Raw genomic sequence first — 18,600 nt, 5'->3', positions numbered from 1 at the left:
GTGCTACAGCCCCTGAGCCTGTGGGGGATTGTCCCACTGGCTAATCCTGGGATGCAGTTCCATGGGGCACGGATCATGGCTGGCCAACAGCTGCTGGGGGAGGTCCTGCTGTCCCTGTCACCTGCTGACCTTCACCCCTCCCACTCTCTTCATGCCTTGGCCCTGGAACCCCTGATTTCTCTGCTCCAGCTGACTGCTATGATTTTAGTATCAGGAATTTTTCTGATATTATTTGTAAGTTCCTAGTTCATTCCTCAAATTCCTGGAATTCCTATTGAAGAAAGAAGCAATTTTGAGTTTTGCTGGAATATGCAAGGGTTTTTGTTTGTTGGTTTGGTTTTTTTTTTTTTCCTAAAGCCAAGTAATTACCAGAAGAGATGTAAAACTATAATTCCACTGAAGGATGAGGAGGACAGACACCAAACTATTTTAATTTTATCTCATTTTATGTAATTTATCTGATTTCATTAGTTTAATGCTTATAAGCCAACAGCTGCCATATCTTGTAATAATGGACTAAACAGTATTCCTAGACAAATGTATTCTGTATACAGAACTCATGTTTGACTTCAGCATGTGGGCAGTGGGACAGACACACTGTCAGAAATAATTGTTAATAATATATATTGATCTTTAGAGTGCCTATTATCTGCCAAGCTCAGGCAAATGTTTTGCTTGCTGCCATTAGAGAAGCCTTGAGGATTTTACATGAGACCATAATTAATTCCAAAACAGGGACGGCTTCAAACATTTTCTTCAAGAATTTGAATTCTTTTGTTACTCTCTTCATCTGGAGCAGCTGTAAAAGGTAATGATGTAATAATTTTTTCCTCAAAGGAAAAGAGAACATAACCTGCTTGGTGTTGTGATAACTATATAGAGGGGATGGTTTCTAGAGGAAGCAACATTGTAAATACAAAACGTGCTTCAAAAAGCACAAAATCTCAAACTTCTGGCTTCTTATTTCAGAATAAAAATATAACTATTATATAGAAACATTATTCTTGCACTTCAAAATTATTTCATACTACAGTTCACATGCAAAGTTACCCCCTTCTTCCCATGTGGTATTTTAAATCCTTTTTTTCAGATACACCTTTCTAATTTTCTTTGCAAATTTTTGAACGTGTTCCTACTTTTGTGCTGTGGCCATTAATTAAAATATTAAAGACAGAATATTCAATAATCTGTGAGAAACTTTCCTATTCCTCTCCCTCCTGCTAGGTGGCTTTCCTGAAAGCATAACTCATCAGTATTTATCCTCTAATGAGCTTTGTGCCTTAAAATGCTTCTGTTACATCACCTTTGGATTTTGATTTTCATGTTGAAGTTATTGGGGTTTTTTTCTTTAAATATAGTTTTGTTTTGGTTTTTTTGTTGGTTTTTTTTTTTTTCCCAGTGCTCTCATCCTATTAGTTGTTCTGGATTCTCTACATTTAAATCATCCTCCTTGCAAAAAAAAAAAAAAGAAAAAAAAAAATCTTTGTTTAAAATATTTTTTACTGTTTCATGAGGTTTCATTCACCCTGACCTGTCTCTGTTTCTATTCTCTCATCTCTGATTTTTCTTTGCTTTTTAATTCCTTATTGGAATGTTTATCCCTTTATGTTTGTAATGCAATTTCTGAACAGCTTTTTGACTTAAATCTCATTATCCTCCCTGTCAGAAAACTCTGTTGCTCCAAGTGTATTCCATAAGTGGTTCCTTTAATACCTCAAGGTTTGTTCACCCATTCATGAGGATCTTTCTTTTCCTACAAAAAGACTGGTTTCTTTAAGATATTTTGCTAGCACTTTATTTCCTCGAAACGCTTCCTGGAAATCTTGGGAAACCATAATCAATTTGATCTTCTTAGTCCACACAATTCTGTTTTTCTTTTCCAGAAATGCTAAAAAAAGCTGAGGCATAACCTCCAAAATCTGTCCTAACACTTCCTGGTTATATCATGTTTATCATGTTCATTAATTTTGTAATTATTAAGCTTTATATTTAAAATATTTAAAAATTCAGTGACAAACTCAATCTAAATCATACACAGATTCCCAACTCGTTCTAAAACCTTAAAAAAGCATTGGCTTTGCTACTTTCTCTACGTTCAGAGGAATTTTAGGGGTATTATTAATCCCTATATCAGTAATTAAATAATTACATATTTGTTCTTTTAGAACACTTAGGTGAGTGCTGTCAAATCTTAGAAACAGATTTGACTTTTTTTTTTCCTTTGAAATCACTTCAAATAATCTGAGAAAAAACCCATAATTTAGAGCTCCTCTGCCTTCTTTCAGAAAAGGATTTGATTTCCTAAAGGAACAAGTACCATCATATGCGATTGGTAATTGTACAACTGTTCAGAGTTACAGAATATTCACAACCACAAGCAAACTTCCTTGTGAAGCAAGGATTAATAATTTCACAGCTATTTTATTCAATTTTTAAAAAAATTCAAATTCACATTAGTTATGTTCATGCTTGAAAAATAAATAAAAGTAAGAATGCATAAAAAACTTCCAAACACAGAGAAACTGTGTAACAAAGTAAGGAGGAAAAAATAATGACAGATTTTTTTAGCAAGAAAGTCAGTAACAGTAGGGGAAGGTACTACTGATACAAGAAAAAATCCAAATCCCAAACATTTTTTTCGAGAGTTTTTTGTGGAGTAGCTGAAGTCCTGAGTAGCCAGTGTAAGAAGAGGTATTAAAGCACTTCCTTGCATAGTTTGATACCACTGGAGTTACCTGAGGTAAAAAGATTCCCCCTTTCCAGGGATAAAATAGCAATTCCTGCTTCAAAATCTCCCCTGGCTTTCCCAGCCCATACAAAGAGCTGGATATGAGCCCACAGCAGTTACATAGCACACTGTGTAATTTATTAATTTATTATTAAACAATGAGGTTGCAGCTCATTTTGAGAACAGAGGTGCACAAATGTCACAGAAGAGTGCAACAAAGAAGAGTAACACAAAAGTAAATTATTTCCCAGGTGACAACTAGCAACTTGAGCTTTCTTACTGGAAAACAAACAGAATTCCTGCACTGGCAGGTCTCCTAAACTAAGAAGTAAAAATTCACAGAATTTTGGATGTGTAGCAAAGCACCAAGTTTTTCTCTGGTGTCTGATATAATTGTTAATAATATATATTGATCTTTAGAGTGCCTATTATCTGCCAAGCTCAGGCAAATGTTTTGCTTGCTGCCATTAGAGAAGCCTTGAGGATTTTACATGAGACCATAATTAATTCCAAAACAGGGACGGCTTCAAACATTTTCTTCAAGAATTTGAATTCTTTTGTTACTCTCTTCATCTGGAGCAGCTGTAAAAGGTAATGATGTAATAATTTTTTCCTCAAAAGAAAAGAGAACATAACCTGCTTGGTGTTGTGATAACTATATAGAGGGGATGGTTTCTAGAGGAAGCAACATTGTAAATACAAAAAGTGCTTCAAAAAGCACAGCCAGCAGTGTAAGAGGTTCCTGAGTCCCAGCCCTTCCTGTCAGTGCCCTTCCTCATCACTGGCCCTCAGAATCATCACTCTCATACTCCTCATCCTCATACTGGAAGGCACCCTCAGCTTCAGGCTCAGACTGAGCTTCCTCCTCATGCTCATGGGACCTGTCAGACTGGGAGCTGGGTCTGGACTCATCTTCCTCCTCTTCCTCCTCCTGGGAATGGTCCAGAGATGGGCCTGCTTTTGCTTCTTCCTCCTCTTCCACCTGGGAATGACCAAGCGATGGGCCTGCCTTTGCTTCCTCTTCCTCTTCCTCTTCCTCCTGGGAGTGGCCAAGTGACAGGTCTGCCTTGGCTTCCTCCTCCTCTTCCTCCTCCCCCTCAGCACTGTGCTGGATGGATTCAGGCTCAAGGACATCAGGGCTGGCTCTGGCCTCAGCCCCATCCTCCAGGTCACTGCACTGCTCATCTGGGGTGGAGGTTTTGACACCTTTTCCCTTCTCTTCCTCCTCCTCCTCCTCCTCCCAGGACTGCTCAGACTGGGGACTGTCACCAGCTGTTTCCTCAAAGGATTCCCTTTTTTTCACTTTAACCTTGGTGATTCTGAAAAGACAAATTGCATGTGGGGTTTTATTCTCTAGGAAGATGCTTTCCACCTTTATGTAACCCAGGACAAAGCCTGGTAGCCTTGGCTGGGGTGGAAGGAAAAGAGAAGGGGGGACACACCCTCTTTATGCTAGAAAGTAACTCAACAGTATTACTTATACATTCTGATTTTTTTTTAATTTCTTCTTCCTTTTAAATCATAACACCAAATAGATACTAAAAACTATTTTTAATAAAGTTCACTTAAAAAATTTAAAATGTAAAGGTAGTGACTTACAGCAACCTGCCAGAATTTTGGATGAAAGGAACAAACAAGGAATGTTTTTCTTATTTTTTTTTCTTTGAAGTGCATTATATAACACAACCAATTTGGTTAAACAGCTCTTCTCTGTTTTATGAAATAATATTTAATTCAGGAAAAACAATCCAAAATACATACTAATGCTAACATACCACATAGTCAAATAATTCCCTGGAAAATACTGAAAATCATTATAAACCCCTTAAATCTACACATGGAAAATTTTCTAATTATTAGATACATAGTGGTAAGAAGAAAAAGCTTTCAGTTATCTGTACCTTGCTCTACCAGCAATGGAGGTAAAATCTCCAGCAGTGGAGAACTGCAGTGATTTGGCTGCTCCTCCTTTCTTTGAAACAAACTCTGGGCAGATCCCCAGTGCTCTCAGTCTGTTTGAATAATACTTTTCTGCAGCTATTCTGGCATTTTTCTGTAGAAAAACCACAATGGTTAAATGTTATCTAATGCATTAAATGCCTGGCTTTTGATACTTTTATTTATATTAATCCTCTGATTCTTTAATTGCTGCTGAAAAGTGGAAATGATTGTTCACTGCAGGCAAGAATGGCAAAACAACACTTGAAAATTTAATATCAGCTTTTGCTTTTCTGTACCAGCAATGCTTGGTTGTGGTCAGAGTTACTCATGTTGTAACTGAACCAGACACATTTACAACAGTTCTCTGTTCCCTGTGCAAGCACATTTCAAAAATTACTGATATTTATATGGAGATGGGGCAACAGAGATTGAAAGGGAGAAACACTGCCCTGAAAAGTGCTTCTGAAGTATCTTCTAAAAATGTCAGACCACAAATGTCTTATTTGGTATCAGTCAAGATTAATTAGTAGTTCAGAAACAAGGGAACCTGAGTGACTCTTTCAAAAAGCAATGGCATTTGTTTTACTCTTTCTTCCATTTCTTGTAATTCTTGCAAATATTCCTGCCTTCTCTGTTTCTCGTTGTTCCTAAGGGGAGCAGAGCACAAGAGAAATCATTATTAATTTATAGTACAAGGTGTAATTTTCTACAGCAGTTAAATTGCTCATAACAAATTAAATGTTGTCATACTTCAAGATACATTAGAGGTACTGAACAATTCATCTCTGAAGGAGTCACTTTGGTTAAGCAGAGGCAGGTCCTGGCTACTGGACTTAAATAGAGGCTGAGTTTGGATTCTTGGAGTTTTTTGGTTAAAAAATTTTGGATATTTAGAGTTTTTTACATGCTGATTTCATACAGATCTTCCAGTTGTTCTAAGCAAAATTAAACAGAATACACCACAGGAAATTAAGTGCATTAAATAAAAATCAGTACTTTTCAAGTCTGATGACGAGAATCCTGCTACTTTAGCAGTTGATCACCCGAGAGAGGTGGCCACATTCTGGATCACGGAACACTTTTTTCCTGAGTTGGTTTGTCAAGGGCCCAGTCAATAGAGCAGGATAATGAAACTGTTGATTCATAACTGAAATGATCTCTGGGATCACAGGGAGCATTGGATAATCCAGGTGGAATGGGTTGTAACCCTTCCTCAGAGTGGGATAGGCAGGTCAGTGATGTGCCTCTGTACTGGGCACATATGGCATTGCAGGTCAGGCACTTCAGGGCAAGGATGAGATCAAGGTGGGGCCTTTTACACCTCTGCTTCCTCCAGCCTCGCCCCCTGACCATCTCTGAACTCCTCACCATGCTGGGAAGTGAACTTCCATTCCTTGCTTTGAACGTCTGTCTGTCTGCCACTGACAGTGCCAGTGTGACACATTCCAGCTGTGCTGAAATGAGCATTATCAGGTTCAACACCTGCACCAGAGAAGTGATCTTGCTTTGCAACAGCAGCATTTTACACCCAGACACCCAGCATTTTACTCTCCTGACATCTGTTTAAGCTGAACACTGTAGTGTGAAATTTGCTGTTGAACAAACCCAAATCACATCTACAATCACCTACTGTGTCTCTCAATTCTCCACCTACTCTGACTCCAGCTGTTTTCTGCTTCTGTCCCAGAGTCAGCAGATCATGTGCTCGAGGACACACAGATTATAAAGCTCCTGTTATTAAAAGTATGCCAGGTTACTGGAAATTGGAATTTGTGCTTGCTGCCCCAGAATCTTGCCCAGGCGTGAAGCAACAGGGGCAGAGCAGTCAGTGTCTCTCACCATCCCCATATAACAGCACCTTAAATTGACAATACTGCAGCACTACCACTGTGCCAGGCCAGATCACAAACCTCACTAAAGACTTGTTCAGATAGGATTTATTTTTCTTAGGATTAGGAAATCAGAAGGGGTTAGATTAGCCCCAGCCATGGGGCCAAGCAGCAGTCATGGGGTTAGAGCTGTGTCAGAGCTGGAGCCATCTGGAGTGGCAGCTTACAGCACTCCAAGAAGGCCCTCGTGTTCTTCTGTGTGTGCTCAGTCATACACAAAGAGTCTCTGCATTGCATCTCTACTGCAGGGAACCTTGGATCCCATTCCTCCTGAGCACCAAGCAGCTTCCTCACCCACTGCTGTTACACTGTGAAGTTGAAATATTCCAGCTTTTATTTCCCTCTTCAGTGGGGACCTGCTGGGACAAAGAAGTGAATTGTGAAATGTCCACTGCTGCACCAAAATGGTACCAACACCATCTCTGCAAGGATATTCTGTATCCACACTGTTCCCTTTCCTTATGATTTTTATAACCTTTTCCTCTTTAGTTGATACATCAATGGAGAAAACACAGGACTCTCCTGTTACTGAATCTATAACATATAGATTCATGTGGAATATATATATATATATTTCTATTATATATATATATATAATGTGGAATATATATATATATATATATATATATTTATATATGCTATATATTTCTATACTCTGAGCTCAATACAGGTTGGCAACAATTTCCCAGTTGAAATGCTAAATTGGGCCACTTTTTCACCAGCTGCTTGCACCATGTTTCATTTACCATGTGAAAGTATCTAAACTTAGACTATGCTATTTTTTTACACACTGTATGTTTAACATACAGTGCAATCCCAAACCTCTCCTTCTAATTGTTGAAAGAGGTGTTCAGGATTCAGGGGAATGCAACAAAATACCTGAATGTTTTTAATCTGGGTTTAGACATCTGAGCTAGGCTCTGATGTGGGTCATTGGCCTCAGCCCGAGCCATCACAATTTTCTGGAATTTTTTTGTTCTTTGTTTCTGCTTGTTTCTGTTCCTTTTCTGTTGTTCTTCCAGCTTTCTCTTTTCCTCAAGGGAATTCCTGGTGGGGAAAATAAACTAAGGCTGAATTCAGTTTAAATCTAGAGCAAGACTTCAAAGGAAGCTTTGGCAAAGATGATTCTAAAGAGAAAAACAGGGCTGCTATGAGAGGAAACAATGTATGTGCCATTTCAAGGGATTAAGAATATCCTGGGAAACCAGTGTCATTTGTCTTCTTCTTAGGGACATGCTGACAAAAATGCACTAGAGTTCCTTTAACAATAATAAATACTAATTAAGTCCTATATTTAAATATTTTAAGATTTATATTATAAGCCCTTACATTAACAAATGAAATCCTATATTCACTGCATGGAAGAATTAACTACATATATAGAAATACCAAAAATAACACCAAATAAAATACCAAATATATAGTCATTAAAAAAAAATCTACTTTTCAAATATACATAAAGTCGAGCATCTCCAAGCAGTCACCTTAGGGCTTGCAGCCGTCGTCTCGTGGATTCTGTGGTTTTGGGAGGTTTGGATTTTACTTTTCCCAGGAGATGTGGGTTTGCCCCTGACTGCCTCATCTGAGGCTTCCGTCTCGGAGAGGCAAACGGCCACCGTGTTTCCTTCAATTTTTCCTCATCCTCTTGCATGTCCTTCAAGATCTTGTCCTTTTTTGAGGGAATGTACGAAGTACAAAGGTCGAAAGGCTCACAGACCGTGAGGGGTTTCACTTTTTTGTGTTGCAGGAGGCGTTTCTGGAATTTCTCATGTAGGAGTTCAAAATCGGGAACGCTCCTGATCTTGAGCTTGTGTTCCATTTGCTTTGGTTCAGTGCTCTTGTGTTTCTTTTTTTTGGTGGTCTCTTTTAAGGCCAGTCTGCTGTTGGGTACAGATGAATTTTGTAGCAGCTCCTCAGCTCTCATCCTGATCCTGATTTCCCTGCAGAGCTCCTCCTCCTTTACCTTGTCACGGAAATCTGGACTATAAACACATTTTGGGACTGGTTTCGCTCTGAACACTTTAGTTTTATTTTCAGGTGGGGAAAGGTCTTTTAACTGCATTTTCCGGGCTTCAAGCTTTTGCCTCTCTCGCTCAATGAATTTAAAGGGCTTTTGGGTAGCCAGGAGCTTGAGCTTACTCCTCTCCCTCACAGACCTCCTGCGCTCCTCGTTCCGCTGCACGATGTCGTGGTAGAGCGGCAGGAAGATGGTGGCGGGCACGGGATTGGCTCGGAACTTTTTCTGACACTCTGCTTCCTCCTCCAGCTGCTTCTTCAGTAAGTGATTTTCCAGCTCAATCTGTGACTTGGATTTGATGTTCTGCTCTTTCTTCTGAGCTTCTCTGATGGTCATCTGGAAGGGCTTGGGCATGGTGACCCTGGGGGACCACACTTTCTCTTTCTTGTGCCCCTTCCTGCAGGCTGATGAGCTGGGCAAGCTGTGCTTGGCACTGGAAATGTAGTCTTCCAGGCAGAACCCATCCCACATTTTTTCAATCTGCTGCTTAGCAAATGAGGATGATCCAGCTTTGCTGCCGTTTTCTTCAAACACTAATTCTTCATCAGACGTGTCCGATACGCTTGAGCCCAAGGGATCACTTAAGTCTGAGTCTGAAAAGGATTTGTGCAGGTGAAGAGGCTGATATGAACTCTTGTCCCAAGTTGGCCTTGAAAATAAAGAGGGAGAAAAAAAACCCTTGATTTGAGCCAGTCCAACACTGATGCAAAGCCGGTGAGTTTCACTCTAAGGAATCATCAATAGAAACAAAAATGAGTGGCTGAGGGGGGAGAGAAGGGAAAAGAGCAACACACAGGGCACTCAAAGCAGATCCTGGTTTTAGTGCTGGTCACCAAGTCAGCACTTCCTGACTTGGGAAAGGCCCTGTGCTTTCCTAAATGTGCTGCCCAATCCCTGCTGCACACCCACCTCTAAACCTCACAGACCATTAGCAAGGAAATGAGCATTTCTATCATCAAAACTGACTTTTCTCTGATTATCTGGTTATGAGAGGTGGGGAGTGGAACACTTACCATCCCAAAACACACCCTGCTGTTTTACAACTGCCTGCAAAGCATTTGGGAATCTTCAGCTAAAAAACTGAACTGCCCCCAAACTTACCTACAGCACTTTGGAGAGGTGTCATTTCTTTTCTCTTCTTTTAAGGTTTGTACTCCTTTTAAATACAGTTTGTTCTGATACATACTTTCCAGTTTTGCCATGGTCTCCATGTGGGCATTCTTCAACTCTTCCAGCTTCAAATAATACTCTTGATTTGAATTGTACATTTTGGAAAAGTCTATCCACTCGTCACAGTCTCTTTTTGGAAGGGAGGCCTGCTCTCTGTTAGTATTTGAATCCAAGTTGAAGTCATCCTAGAAGAGATGTTCGTAATTTTTTTCTGCTAGAAGGAAGGGGAACAAGGTTCTTACTATTGCTTTATCCTAATTAAGTCTGAGGAATGGTAAAGTAATGCAGATATACCTGTATACAAATGTTAATGTAGAAGTACATGGAATAATCTTATTGCATATTAATTTTTACCCTAAGGGTCCTATTTAAAACCTGTAAAATTTCCCAAGTCTGCCCTGTAATCAATATGTTTATAACAGGAAATATGATCAAAAGGACTTACCAAAAGAAAAAAATTAACTATTTTGTAAAGTTCCTTGTTTACTATGCAGCTCTAAAAATGCCTTTATTTACAAGCAAACAGAACCTTCTCAGCCTCCTAGTTCCATAACCACTCTAAAAATAAGTCCCTAGAGATGTGGTACATAAATATTTATGCCATTTCATAACTTACTTAAATTTCCATAACTTAATGACAGGGATTCTGCACAGCTTATATTTCCAATACTGCTTGTCAGTTTGCAGCTGTATTCAGTTAATATTCTTTAAGCATTTTTAAAGCTTACACAAGTCAGAGAAGTTATTAAAGCTAGGTTAGTCAGCATCAGAAAAGCTTCATTTTGTTCTAAGCAGCATGTTTTAAAAAGTCATGGGCCAGTTTCTTTATAAAAAAAATTAGAGTACTACTTTTCTACACAGGAGTATTTTAATAACCTCTGACATTCCAACAAAAAAAAAAAAAAAAAAAAAAAAAAAAAAAAAAAAAAAAATTATGTTCTGTCAGGTTTTCACTGCAAAAATCCCTAAGTGTTTTTTTCCCCAGCAGTGACCTAATGCAATGGGAATTTCGGGATCGAAGCAGCGAATTTAAAGCGGCCACACAGAACCCCCAGCGCCAGCACCCTCCACCTCCCAGAACGTGCTACTGCTGCCACCGGCGTGTATAAACCCAGCTTCTTTTCTCGACCCGCGGAACGACGCCAGCCCTTTCCAGGCAGGACAGGCCAGTTCCTACATCTGCTCTCCAGACGCCGCGCTGCCACAAGCCCATTAAAGGATCGGCGCTGCGGCCGGGCCACCTGCCAGGTGTCCCCCGCGCGCGTGTGTGTGTGCGTGTCCCCTGTGCCCCAGGGAGGCCCCGCGCGGTGCCGGGGGAGCGCGGAGACCCCTCTGCAGAGCAGCTTCAGGGGGAGCCCGCGTCCCCCGGTGCCCGGCAGCCCCTCGGCCGTGCCCGCGGTACCTGCGCGGCGGCGGGCGGCGGCCCTCGCTCGTAGAGCGCGGCGGGAGCCCGTGTGCGCGGGTCGAGCGGCGTGCGGAGGCAGGAGGCGGCCAGGCGGGCGGCCCGGTGCGCGTCCTCCATGCCGGGAGCGCCGAGAGGTGGCTCCGTTCCGTTCCGCCTCGTGGAGGCGGCCCTGGGGCGGGGCGGGGGGCGTTAACGCCCGGCCCGAGCGCCGCCGCCGGCCACGGGCGGGGCTGGCCTGGACTGGGCTTCACCCCGCCCGCAGCCGCTGCCCGTGCGGATTTTCAGGTAACTTCTTGCAGGATTTTAGTGGGAACCTCCAATTCTCACTGACGAGCCCGCGTTTTTCGCGCCCTCAAGTTATTAAAGAAGCTTTTTCCATCTTGAAGTTTGTACTTCAGGTAAGCAATTGCACGGTAAGGCTAAACCAGAATAAGCAGGGACATTCTGTCCTAGGAATATTCTATCCTCTATCAGGACAAGCAGGAATATTCTTCCTCTACAAAGAGGAATTAATGCTGGATGGACCTATTTAATGTAGTGAAATTACAAATACTTTTTGTGAATCACACACAATTGTTGCCGTAATTCTTGTCAAGAATTGTAACTCTGTTAATGGAGGATGAAAGCTTTAATTATAGTACCTAAACTAAGATCATTTTTGATGTGACCCTTGGGGTAAGGCACTATTTGCAATTTTAAACAGGCAATGAATAATTAACACAGAACATTAATGCCTAAATTGATTGTCTAATTTATTAATTAGTAGAGTTACTCTGTTTGTTCTACCTGGCAAGTCACAACAACAGGTCAACACCATTGTGGAAATTTACTCAAAAGCTCCAGCTCCAACCAATCATGAATGGAAATGTGAGAAGAGATAGAAGAACACTCTCCTTTAAACATTAAGAGGAATCAGGTTGTTTCAGTATTGCAATAATGGAGATGAAAGGGTTAATTCAAAATGTCATGCTAAGAATTAGGAATTGGAAAGCTAATTTGCATTATTATAGAGAAGTGTACTTTTGACTTCTCAGCCAGCTTTGGGAAAAGCAATTATTCTGGGGGCAGGGGGAGGAAACTGTGTGAAGAACACCCTTTGTAGGGCTTTGGATCATGTGATGGCATCAGGAATCCCTCACACCTCAGGAATGGGAGGTGCTCCCACTGCAAAGATCCTCCTCACTTCTAGCCTGGCATCACTGAGGGCAGTACCACCACTCCCTTAGGGAAAACTTTGGGAAAAGCAGCTCTAAGCTAGGTAAGTGTTACTAGAGTGCACTTCAAGGGTGTTTTTAGAATATATCACAAGAGGTGACTGGTTGCCTTAAACATTTCAGCCCTAAAGAGGAGCAGAGAAAAGTGAACATCATAAACTCAGAGAAAATTAAACAGCAAAGAGTCAGGTAGACTACTGCGTGTTTATTGATAAAACAGCATTTTCTTTTTGAAAATCAACTGTTGCTTAAGTTAAACCTGATCAAAGTACATCAGTCTTGGTGGAGTTTAAGACAATTCACACAGGCGCTTTTGGTGAGGAGTCCATATTCCAGCTCTAGGGCAGGGGCTCGAGGCCATGGTCCCCACCTCTCTGCTCAGCTTATCCTCGAGTGTTCACCTGCAGGGAGGACACAGTCAGGCAGAAGAAATCACAGGATATATCACAATTCCTTCTTTGTTTAAAGATCCCGGGGCTTTAGTGACTCTAATTCCTTGCTTTTTGGTGCAGTATTTATAATTTATTTGCAGTTATTAAAAGGCTGAAGGGTCTTAAGCAGCACACAAACTGAGAATACTCTACACAGTAACTGCATTTTAAAGTACAGCAAATGAATGACAACATGCTGGTGCTTGTGAAGGAGGGATAACCCAAACCACGATGCCAACATCACTCACCACATCATCAATCTTGAGAATACTGCGCACGGTTTCTGTGGCGAGGGTCAGTGCACTCAAAGACACCAGCAGAGGCTGCACAACCAGCTCCTCCAGGATGTTAGAAATGCCACCCTAGCAGAACAAGGAGCCTTCACTTTGTGCACGACACACTACAGTCACATTTAGCACTTTTTCTTTTAGCAGAATCCTGAGGGCAGTCAACTCCTGGACTATCACAGGACTTTCACCTGCAACAGGGGCATTACAGCACACATCTTCTCTCCCCAAGCACTTGACATATCCAGTAAAAATTAGCCAACAAAAAAGGTCAACACTGCCAACTGAGAAAAAGCTGTGGTGCTACTCCCAACCTATGACCACCTTCCACTGCAGATCCTACCGATGGATCATTCTAAATGGATCTTTTGTTGTAGCTGAAACATTTTTGTCGAGACATGAGACATTTCCTGTCGTGTGCATAAAGCATTTAATATCTGCTATTATCAATGCTCAGGGTGAGCTCCTGAGAGAACAAGCTGTAATTTCCCTCTAATACCCAGGTATTCCAACCCCTCATTACCTTCCTGACATTAATGCCAGCTGTTTTCTCTCCTTGGGCATGTCTGTTTCTGAGCTCTGTCACCGTGGAGATGGGATTGAGCCCCGCGTTCTCAGCCAGAGTGGAGGGAATGACCTCAAGCGCGTCCCCATAGGCACGGACACAGTAGGAGTCCATCCCCTTCAGCGTCCGGGCATACTCGTTCAGCCGCAGTGCTAGCTCAATCTCTGGGGCTCCACCGCCAGCAATCAAAGCCCTGAGAGCACAGAAGTGACATCAAACCTCACTTCACACAACTGCACACACAATCAGGCTTTATGTGTTACTAACTGACCCAACTGAGACATTACCTTTTCTTCACTAAGCACCTTATGACACACAGGGCATCGTGAATGGAGCGCTCAGCTTCCTCCAGCACAAGTTTGTTGGATCCACGGACCACGATGCTCACGGTTTTCCCAGGGTTTGTGCAGCCTGTAATCTAAAACATAAAACCAGATACTGACACTGGGGAACAAATAAAAGTTTGGGACAAAAAGACACTGCCATTGGCACTTTCAAGTTCTGTAACAGCACTGATGTCTGGCCAAGCAAAACCACTGCACCGGTGGCTACTCAGAGGTTAGAAATAGCTACTTAAATGTAATAAATTCCACAGTAAAAAAAACATCAAAGCTACCAGTTATTGAAACAACAGACAGGTGTTAAGTAGGTATTAACACTTTGTTCTTCGCTCACCTTTATTAGTTTCCCAGAACCATTCAAGCTGACCTCCTCTGCCAGCTCAGCAGAGCCCAGCATGTCAGGGGTGAACTGGTCAATGTGAGCCACAGGCTTAGTTCCAATTGTCTGGAAAAATAATGGGAAAAAATTAATCCAGAGGCTGACTGCAGAATCAGCAAGTACACTGCATGTTGTTCTTCTGCATATGACAGTAAAAAGTAGAAGGGACTGTAGCTTTTACATCTGTTCTGAATCCTTTTATAGAAGTGTGACTGCTCAACAGAGCAGAAATGTTTTATAGGGCAATGTCTGCTTTTGCATTATAGTCAAAACATGAAACTTGTGAAATTGTCACAATGAACTGGCCCTGGCTAGGCAGTTAGTTTGGGGGTAGATTTTAAAACACTGCTGCTCATTTATATGACCCACCTTACCTTACATATAAACTCAATGTCCTCTCTTTCAATGTCTTTAACCACCATGATCTTAACTTTGTTCAGAAAATGGAGGGCCAGGTCACTGAGAGCATCCCTGAAAACAAGAGGAAAGGAGTCAGGTCTCAGTGCTCAAATTCTTCAGAGTACAAAGTAAGTATGCCACCAAACTCAAAATACAGACAGTGCTGGGTGCTGGTACTTTCTACAGGTACAGCCAACTGTTACTCTTCCAAGTGTGACTGTGTTTGGCTTCAGTTTTCCAAAAAATTCCAACTGTGCCACAGAGAGCCGGTGCCTGGGCATTAACGTACCGCAAGATGGACTTCTGAACGAGCAGCACATTGCACCCAGCCTTCTTGATCTGCTTCACCAGGTTCAGGATGTAGGCTCTCTCCTCACGCAGCACTCTGTCCATTTGAGCATAATCAGAAACAACAATCTGGTTGTCCATCTATTTCAAATAAAAAAAGAGAAAACCAAGTGTCAAAATGTGCCACGATCTTTAACGGAAGATGCTGTAGTTCTAAACAAATAAGCAAAACAGCAAAATACTATTAGAAACAGTTCAGGTAACACTGAATTTAAGTTTAAGCAATTTTTAATTTAAACATAATTTATAATTTAAACATTTTTTTTTATACCAACTGTAATTTATTTTAGGACCCAGCAGCCCTTCACTCTAGCTGTGGCACAGAGTTGACACCACAGCATCTTAAAAAAGCATTTGTTATTCTGTTTGCTTGTCCCAAGTCCTAGAGGATGAGGATTTGCTCTAGCCACAGTCTGACTTACATCTGTCTTTGGAGCAGACAAGCAGAACTGAATGAGGCCAATTTTGGCTTTTTCCACTCTGGTTACGCCGGTATTTGCCACCTTCTGAGTCAGGACAAGTCCCTCAACCAGTTCACAATCATCAATTGTGCCCCTGGAAACAAACACAACCCATGACTGGAGCACTCTGGGAAACTGAGTTCACAGAGACAAAATTTGCCTAATTACAAATTGTTTCTTACCCCAGCTTCTTAACAATTTTAATATCTCTGAGGTCCACACTATTGGCTGTAGTTGGGTCAATCACCTTCATCACTGCATCCACACTCATTGGAGAAAGTAAACTGGAATACTGACACACAACCTAAGGGATTCAACAGTAAAGAAACCACGGTGAGAGACTTCACACTGATGAACAGCAGTTCCACAACAATACTGTAGTTGTGTTTCAATATTGATGCCAGAATTTTGAAGCAAAGATGTCTTAACAAGGCATCTTCTTCATGGCTGCTCCATGGCAAGGACAGAGCAGCGATTCTGGGGGAAAAACCCACGCCCAGGGATGTACACAAAATGAAACTGCTCTTTCTGAGACTTGAAAAGCTGCAAGGCCTGGCTGGGCTGGAGCTGCCAGTCCAAGTGCAGCTGTACCTTGGAGTTGAGGGAAGTGGTTGCACTGTTCAGCAGGGTCTCCCTGTCACTGAGCTCCACGGGCTGGGCCATGTTGGTCAGCACCTCGATACCTTTATCCAGAGCCTTCTGGAATGACTCCGAAATGATGGTGGGATGAATTCCTGTGCAGAGCATTAAAAATGACTGTTAGACACTTCACCCTTTCAAACACATGTCTTTTTGTTTCTTCTTCACCATCTCTTTCCATTTTAAAACTCGAAATTTTCAGGTCAGAACAAATTGAAGGCATTTCAGCAGAATGTTCTTCATCAGTGTATGACCTCCCTCATTATTTTCTGCTGTTAAAGCTGTAACATTGCAAGTGATTTGTCCTCACAGATAAATCCTGCACATTTCCCTGCAATCCCTGACATCCCAGAAACACTTTTTCCAAGTTCTCTTGGCATTCCTAGAGCTGCTGCTGTTCAGCTGATGCCTGTGAGGAGGCTGACACAGATTAAATTTCAGATTTTCAAAAACTGCTTTCCCACAGTCCTGTATGAAACTCCCCAATTTCCCTGAATTGTGGGATACACCCTTTATCCTTCCAATTGATTACCGCTAATTTAAGCTTCATCCCACACGTGCAAGAGGACATAATGACTTCAGTACCTACAGTCTCTGCATGCTAAATGAATATATTCACCTTTCTGAAGGAGTCTGGAACAGGCATCCAAGAGAGCTCCAGCAATGACCACAACAGAAGTCGTGCCATCACCAGCTTCAATATCTTGTGCTTTTGACAGCTCTACTAACTAAAGGAGAAATTATGGCAAAAAAATAAATATACAGAGTGCTGTTTACCCATACCCAGACACTTCTTTGGCCAAAATACAGCTAGGGTACAGTAAGTCACTTCCAGAAGCAGAGCTTTTATTCCCAAATTTAAAACTGAACACACCTATCTAACAGGTTTACCTTTTCCTTCCCTGGAGGAGAGTCACAGGAAGCTCATTTCCATCTCCAACCATAACCAAGTCCATGAACATTGAACATCTCAAAGGACCAGCTACTGTATCCTCAGACCTTCTGGTCACACCTTCACTCATTCCCTTCTGTCCTAATGGTTTGGGACATGAGTTTTTCCTTCTTAAATGACACATGAAGGTTTGGGGTACATTTTCTTAATATTCTTAACATTTCATTTTTCCTATGTTTTAAAACATGTCCAGAGGCATTGTGCATAAGGGACACTGGGTAATAAATAAAGGTTTCTAACTCTTAAGCACATGCCACAATCAAAATAAATGTTCCTGGAGCACAAGGCACAAAATCTCCTGCTCTGTCACTATCCTGGGCAATGCTCCTCAAATCCACACAAAACTGAAAAGAAACCACTCACCATTTTGGCTGCAGGGTGCAGAACCTGCATTTGTTTCAGGATGGTGGCACCATCATTAGTGATTGTCACATCTCCCTTAGCATCCTGAATCTGGGAATAAAGGGCAGGAACACAGTTCTGATCAGCAGCTGCAAGTCTCTCATTTGAGAGTCAAAATATTTTTTAACATAGTTTTCAAAACCAAGATGTCCATTCAGTTCCCGCTTTCCCTTAAATACCTGGAACATGGGAAATAATTGAGGCAAAAGGTGGCATCCTCTACAAGGAACATGAAATTTACAGTATCTCCAGTAAGCTTAGTGTTTTGAGAATTTAAAACACAAAGCTTACCATTTTATCCATTCCCTTTGGTCCAAGGCTCGTTCTAATTGCATCAGCAACAGCTGGGAACAGAAGAAAACATTTCCAAGGTGATTTAAAGAACTACAAACACTACAAACACTTAAACGTCTTTTCTAAAAAGAAAATTCCTCCCCCTTTTAAGTTCCCAGACAGACTAAAGGATCCCAAAGAGCGGAACGATGTAAAACGCTGCAGTCTCAAGCCTGATTTCCACAGTTCTTTTTTTTTAAACCATTATTCCCTGACCACTTGACTGCAGCCATTTTAAGTCTGGGCAGTCACAAAGGAACAGAACCCAGCACGACCGGGACTCGTGTCAGTGCCCAACGCCGCACCCCCATCCCGGGCAGCTCCCAGCCATCGCACCCATGGAATTCCCGCTCGCACCCCTGGGGCACGGCCCGGGCGGTGCCCAGCACCGGGGATCCATCGCCCCCCGCCCCAACCGTGGCCCACGCGGGACCCGGCCCGGCTCCCCCCGGCCCCGGGGCGGCTCCCCCGGCGGCCGCCGCACCTTTGCCAGCAGCGATGTTGCTGAAGCGGATCTGGGCGGGCTTGTCGCGGTCCTGGTAGGCGCCCTTGGCCCTGCTGCCGGCCCCGCCGGGGGCTCTGCCGGACGCGCTCTCGGGCATGGCCGGGCCGAGCGGGACAAACCGGGATGGGCCCGGGATGCTTCCAGAACGGGGCCTTCCGCCTCGCGTCACGCGGAGCTGCCCGACGCGCGCCTGC

General features: G+C 42.4%; 2 protein-coding genes and 1 long non-coding RNA gene across 3 annotated transcripts; 1 reads left to right on the top strand and 2 right to left on the bottom strand.

The window, feature by feature from the left end:
- Positions 1–2,844: 2,844 nt before the first annotated feature.
- Positions 2,845–11,543, bottom strand: FAM161A (FAM161 centrosomal protein A). The gene is made up of 7 exons (XM_053938118.1): positions 11,148–11,543; positions 9,677–9,930; positions 8,043–9,224; positions 7,438–7,605; positions 5,217–5,316; positions 4,630–4,781; positions 2,845–4,047 (listed from the first exon to the last, which is right to left on the bottom strand). The coding sequence occupies exons 1-7, from the start codon at positions 11,265–11,267 to the stop codon at positions 3,507–3,509; spliced, it is 2,517 nt and encodes an 838-aa protein (XP_053794093.1). The 5' UTR covers positions 11,268–11,543; the 3' UTR covers positions 2,845–3,506.
- Positions 11,544–11,624: 81 nt separating this feature from the next.
- LOC128785484 (uncharacterized) lies at positions 11,625–15,224 on the top strand. Its single transcript, XR_008429891.1, has 3 exons — positions 11,625–12,408; positions 14,808–14,894; positions 15,029–15,224. It is a non-coding gene; the product is annotated as an uncharacterized LOC128785484 (long non-coding RNA).
- CCT4 (chaperonin containing TCP1 subunit 4) lies at positions 12,550–18,576 on the bottom strand. The gene is made up of 14 exons (XM_053938117.1): positions 18,386–18,576; positions 17,860–17,912; positions 17,530–17,619; positions 16,834–16,942; positions 16,167–16,309; positions 15,758–15,879; positions 15,537–15,669; positions 15,056–15,195; positions 14,742–14,838; positions 14,323–14,433; positions 13,935–14,065; positions 13,606–13,840; positions 13,044–13,157; positions 12,550–12,765 (listed from the first exon to the last, which is right to left on the bottom strand). Exons 1-14 carry the CDS (start codon positions 18,501–18,503, stop codon positions 12,748–12,750), a joined length of 1,614 nt encoding a protein of 537 aa, XP_053794092.1. The 5' UTR covers positions 18,504–18,576; the 3' UTR covers positions 12,550–12,747.
- Positions 18,577–18,600: the final 24 nt, after the last annotated feature.

Source organism: Vidua chalybeata, chromosome 3, assembly GCF_026979565.1.
Source record: "Vidua chalybeata isolate OUT-0048 chromosome 3, bVidCha1 merged haplotype, whole genome shotgun sequence".
Taxonomy (NCBI): Eukaryota; Metazoa; Chordata; class Aves; order Passeriformes; family Viduidae; genus Vidua; species Vidua chalybeata.
This window is presented reverse-complemented; position numbering and strand designations above follow the sequence as displayed.